The following is a 6,498-nucleotide window of genomic DNA, read 5'->3' as shown; positions in this document are numbered from 1 at the left end:
TAATTTGTGAAGATTTTGAAGGTTAACCTCACAGGATGTAGGTATTTCAGTATGTACGTATATATATGTATCTGGACGTGTTTATGTGGACTCTGAAAGGCATGAACAAAAATATAGATATACGCAGGACACCGATTTAAAATAATATGTTCCGTCAAATGTCATAATGATCTACTGAGCACGTGTTGTGGGGATCTTTTTGCACGTCATGTGTTACTTATGTCGTTATGAACAATCCAAAAGAAATGATTGTCTCAAGTAGTTGATATGTATATTGCATAAATTACTTATTTTTATAACAGGACAAGTCCTTCTTTGTGTTTTGGTAGTTGTCTTTGTTCGTAAACAGAAATACTAAAAATAGCCGATCAAGGTGATGACACAGGTGATGTACATACGTCCTTGACAGACAAACACACATGGCATTCGAGAATCGATATTTCGCGGGAAAGTCGCGAACTAGTGCTCTACGCATGCGTCTTGCACGCTATATTTCCCGCGTTATTTGTCACGTGCTACGTTGGAGGTCATAACTGAGCGCTGTGATTGGTTACAATGCGAGGTCACGTCAAGCGCATGGTATCTGTATGTATACAATCCCAGGAACATAACAGTAAACGAACGACACTGGAAATTCTATGAAACGCGAAATTCAGAGCAGCAAGAATGATGTCAACTGGATTGAGCGGAGAAGAACACTTTGATTTCTGCACGAGACCAAAACGCCAACGCCTGGACGGCTCCAAGCATTATGATGTGAATGGCAGCGGCCCGAAGTGCCTGGAGTTGGAAGGAGTTATCTCAGTACTGAAGGAATACGACGATTATGACGGCGGGATCAACTGCAGTATGTGCGGTAAGTTTGCCACTAACGATTATGGTTTAGAGGATATTATCGAAGTTGTCAAAACAAAAGTTGTTCACCTGTCTTGTTCGCGGTGTAGGCCAAGTGAAAGTTTTTTCCTGGTTGTCAAACTTTTGATCGATCGTATTATGTTTGCCTAGATCTAGCTATACGTAACTTTTACCAGTGTAGTTATTTGACTAAATGCGACCCAACTGTAACTTATAGACGACAAAACTCGTTCTTGTTAATTTCTGATAATCTCGAACTTACTGGATCAAATGACACTTCGTTTTGTTTGTTGACAGACTTAATATTTCGATTTGACCGAACTATTTTTCAACTAAAACCCCTAGTTGCAGACACTGTCAGGTTATTGTTTAAAGTCAGTTACAACTTTTACTGTATATGTGATTCTATTCAGAAGAATATTTGTTGTTGAATACGCCCGGGGCACGATGTCCTGTTGTCGGTATCGCCAGGTCGACTGTTCTTAAAATAGAACTAGGTCACAAGCGGTGCTCATTCATAAAAGGACCACGTGATATTCACAATCCGTGGCATTTGTACACAGTCTACACGTGGTTATGTTATGATCAGTAACAAACTGAAATTATTATTATCAACGTTGAACTCCATTTTGTTATAGAAGTTGTGGTACTGAATTCTAGATGTGCTCCGATTTATATTAACAAGTATTGTTGTTTTGAGTTCAATCTTGTTTTTGTACATTTTGAAGAATAGTTTTTAGGTATTTAATAGGGCTGGGACGAGTCCAAATTCACTACCCTGGTACCCGCCCCTCTATTACCGATCCTACCCGGGTACCCACTCTAGGTTTCAGGAGATCTCAAAATGTCCGATTGGGAACTTTTTTTAGCATAGTCCTGGCAAAACGTATATATAGATAGATGTATTAAACAAACTGGTCATGCATACTCTGAAGTTGACTTAAGTTATATCTTTATTCAACCATATGAAAAATCAGAAGGAATGGGTGCATAGTCAGAAGAAAACGCGAACATTATTGACTTGTAGTGTAACCATAGGGTTCCAGATAATTTTAGTCATTAGACAATTTATCACGTGACTAACCACGAGTCCAGGTAGTCCTGTGGGTACCTGGGTCCTACTCAGTACCCACCTGACCCGGGTACCCGAGTTACCCATCCCAGCCCTAGTATTTAATGGTGATGTATTGGTACCAGTGTCAACTAAGACAAAATGGAACAAGAAATCACTTAGATATGTGTTGTATGAAATACAATTATCAGCTGATTATTATGAAATGTGTATTTAAATTATGCAGCATCAGTTAAATAAACCAGGAATATACCTTTTACAGGGAAGCTGTACAAGAGCAAGGTGTGCTTCATCAAACACATCTGGGAGCACAGCATCTACTGGGATGTGTTTGCAGACCGAAAAAATCATGAAAGGGTTCTGTCCATTCAAGCAGCTCTGATCTTGTATAGCGGTTACCATGGCGTTGCCATGGACGACGACAACATGCTAACACATCTCCTTGTCACTTCACCTGGAAACCATGGCAACCAAGGAACAGGGGAAAAGAAATCCACTCCTGAGTCCCAGATTCTTGAAAATGGAATCACAGCCGAAAGGAAAATTTTGGCTCAACACCGGAATAAAGTAAAGGCTTCTCGATTCTCGGAATCATCTCCCTTGAAGAGAAAACGTGAAGACTGATCGCCTTGCTTGAACTGTAAATAAACTGACTGTGATTGGACAATTATGCCGTGCTTGACTGAATGAAGATGGATGTTTGCCAAATAAGGAAGTGGTGTACTGAAATGTGGCCACAAGTTTACTGTACATTGATAATTTTTAAGACAATAAGTTGGTTAGTTATTGCTTGTTGTAAATGGATTTAGAACACTGACAGTCGACTAAGGCTTTTAGTCTTTATGCAAAAATGGTGTTGCTAGATGATTGAATTTGAAGGTTATCTGTCAATTTGGTAGTGTAATGTGATTTATGACAGCAAGTCTTGGAAAATCTTATTTCAGAAGAAAAGAATACCATAGTGCTCTGTGTATGCACAAAAAAAAACACCTTTAACTCATCACCACTAAGCACGTTTGTGGGCTTTTTGATACAACCCTGTTTCTAATGTACGGTAGATAGGCTTTTGATACAAATGTATTTTGAACCATTTTAAACTACTTTGAAGAACCATTTGGATACAACTGCCTACATGAAGTTATCTTTTACCTACCTTTTATTCATGTACATAGATAATCTTTCTTCTTGATACAATCACTTGTACTTTTATTAGAATTTTTAATGAACATCATTTTTGTCAGCATCACCTCAGCATGCTCAGTGGAATATTCTTGAATCTCATACTGTCACTTTGTTTAAAAAAAAAGGAAACGAGTTACACACACACTATGCCTTAATTTTCTTTTGCAAGAAACTTTCTGAATCTATGAAATTTAATTTGTGTTTTTTAAAATTGTTTTTCTGCACCAAATTTAATTTGTTTTCAAAGCAGATATTCACAAATATCTTGTACACTGTTTATCATTGTTTTTTAGTAGAAACTTGTTGAGTAGTGTATATTTTGTACATATAAAGACGTTTAGACTAGGTCTTTCATTGGTTGCCATGGTTATGTTTTGTTGCTAAATGATGATGTGATATTTGTTGGTTGTTTTGTTAAATGATTTTAAAATGAACACTTATATACAATCTTTGTCTGCAAATGGCAATTTAAGTGCTGATGTAGTTAAGAAGATAAGAATTTAATGTCTAAATAAACAAGCCCTTTGATTTTGGTTGTCTACATAAACAAGCCCATTTGATTTAGGTTTTAAATCTTGTTTTTAATTTACGCATTATTTTAATGACTCTGAAAAACCTTGAATGTTTGTGGTAATGGTGACTTTCGTTTTAGATCAAAACAAATAAAGGTACATATTTTTATATGAAATTAAGGAAATCTTGCAATAAGAATCTTTGCAAATGAAGATTTTGATAACATTATAGATTATTTTGAGGAATGGTTCTGCTGCCATACCTAGAAATATGGTAAAAGTCTCCTTCTTAGAGATGCCATGGTCCAAAGGAAGAATTTTTTATAGTGCCATTTCATACCTAGAAATATGGTAACAGTCTCCTTCTTTGAGATGCCATGGTCCAAATGAAGAACTTTTCATATTGCCATTACATACCTAGAAATATGGTAACAGTCTCCTTCTTTGAGATGCCGTATGGTCCAAATGAAGAATTTTTTTATAGTGCCATTACATACCTAGAAATATGGTAACAGTCTCCTTCTTTGAGACGCCATGGTCCAAATGAAGAATTTTTTATAGTGCCATTACATACCTAGAAATATGGTAACAGTCTCCTTCTTTGAGATGCCATGGTCCAAATGAAGAATTTTTCATAGTGCCATTACATACCTAGAAATATAGTAACGGTCTCCTTCTTTGAGATGCCATGGTCCAAATGAAGAATTTTTTATAGTGCCATTACAATTCAAATATACATATTTTATCTGAATGTGATATGTGATAATGAGAAACAACATGTATTGGTTTTTAGTATTTAGTCATTTATATATGCAGCTTTATGAGACCCAAACCCACAAAATATTGTTTCTGCCAATCACTGCCATTTTTACTTTGTCTTGGTTGTTGTCATATTCCAAATATCAGAAATTATTTTGTTTTATTGAAAGTGTGTTGCAATGGAAAATGTTTTGATATCATTAAAGTTACAAAACTTGAAGACAACAAATCTGACACATACCAGTGTATACCAGAAAGAAAGGCATTTTGTTTGTTTGGCTGTCAATTTTTAGCATCCGAGGCTAAATGTTTTCCAGACTAAGCTTTAATTTTCACAATTTGTAGAGGATTTGGTGAAGTTGACATTACTGCTTTGTCATAAGAACTGAAATATTGGGGGTGGGGGGGGAAGAAGACATGATGGGTACTTAAGAAATTGTGGTGCTATTGTACGCAATAAAAAGTTGATATGAATAGTTTCTGTGTTCTAGTAGTGGTATTCTGTGGTAGAATAGGTCTTCAGCAACCCATGCTTGTCGTTAAAGGCAACTGTGCTTGTTGTAAGAGGCGATTAAGGGATCAGGTGGTCAGGCTTGCTGACTTGGTTGATTCATGTCATTGTATCCCAATTGCGTGGATCGATGCTCATGATATTAATCCTGATTGACTCATGGATTGACTCTATTATTTACAGACCGCTGTCATATAGCTGGAAAATTGCTGAGTGCGGCGTTTAACAACTAACAAGACATCATGTCACAGATCATATATCATGTCACAGATGGTACATCCTGTCACAAAGTGGTACATCCTGTCACAGATGGTACATCATGTCAGATGGTACATCATGTCGCAGATGGTACATCCTGTCAGATGGTACATCCTGTCACAGATGGTACAGCATGTCACAGATGGTACAGCATGTCAGATGGTAGATCATGACACAGATGGTACATCCTGTCACAGATGGTACAGCATGTCAGATGGTACAGCATGGCACAGATGGTACATCCTGTCACAAAGTGGTACATCCTGTCACAGATGGTACAGGTTGTCAAGATGGTACACCATGTCACAGATGGTACATCATGATATAGATGGTACATCATGTCAGATGGTAGATCATGACACAGATGGTTCATCATGTCAGATGGTACATCATGTCACAGATGGTACATCATATCACAGATGGTACATCCTGTCACAAAGTGGTACATCCTGTCACAGATGGTACATCAGGTCACAGATGGTACATCATATCACAAAGTGGTACATCATGTCACAGGGGCGGTCGGGTAGCCTAGTGGTTAAAGCGATCGCTCGTCACGCCGAAGACCCGGGTTCGATTTCCGACATGGGTACAATGTATGCCCATTTCTGGTGTCCCCCGCCGTGATATTGCTGGAATATTGCAAAAAGCGGCGTAAAACAATACTCACTCACTCACTCACTCATGTCACAGATGGTACACCATGTCACAGATGGCAAAGCATGTCAAGATGGTACACCATGTCACAGATGGTACATCCTGTCACAAAGTGGTACGTCCTGTCACAGATGGTACATCATGATACAGATGGTACATCAGGTCAGATGGTAGATCATGACAGATGGTAATCCTGTCACAGATGGTACAACATGGCACAAATGGTACATCCTGTCACAAAGTGGTACATCCTGTCACAGATGGTACATCATGTCAGATGGTACAGCATGGCACAGATGGTACATCCTGTCACAAAATGGTACATCCTGTCACATATGGTACATCATGATACAGATGGTACATCATGTCAGATGGTAGATCATGACACAGATGGTTCATCATGTCAGATGGTAGATCATGTCACAGATGGTACATCATGTCACAGATGGTACATCATATCACAGATGGTACATCCTGTCACAAAGTGGTACATCCTGTCACAGATGGTACATCATGATACAGATGGTACATCATGTCAGATGGTAGATCATGACACAGATGGTACATCATGTCAGATGGTACATCATGTCACATATGGTACATCATGTCACAGATGGTACATCATATCACGGATGGTACATCCTGTCACAAAGTGGTACATCCTGTCACAGATGGTACATCATGTCACAGAT

General features: G+C 38.2%; 1 protein-coding gene across 1 annotated transcript; it reads left to right on the top strand.

Annotated features, from left to right (window-relative positions):
- Positions 1-546: 546 nt before the first annotated feature.
- Positions 547-4,856, top strand: LOC124111370. Its single transcript, XM_046471040.2, has 2 exons — positions 547-856; positions 2,190-4,856. Exons 1-2 carry the CDS (start codon positions 667-669, stop codon positions 2,549-2,551), a joined length of 552 nt encoding a protein of 183 aa, XP_046326996.1. The 5' UTR covers positions 547-666; the 3' UTR covers positions 2,552-4,856.
- Positions 4,857-6,498: the final 1,642 nt, after the last annotated feature.

This window comes from Haliotis rufescens, unplaced genomic scaffold (genome assembly GCF_023055435.1).
Source record: "Haliotis rufescens isolate VD_foot unplaced genomic scaffold, xgHalRufe1.0.p SCAF_4, whole genome shotgun sequence".
Classification (NCBI taxonomy): domain Eukaryota; kingdom Metazoa; phylum Mollusca; class Gastropoda; order Lepetellida; family Haliotidae; genus Haliotis; species Haliotis rufescens.
This window is presented reverse-complemented; position numbering and strand designations above follow the sequence as displayed.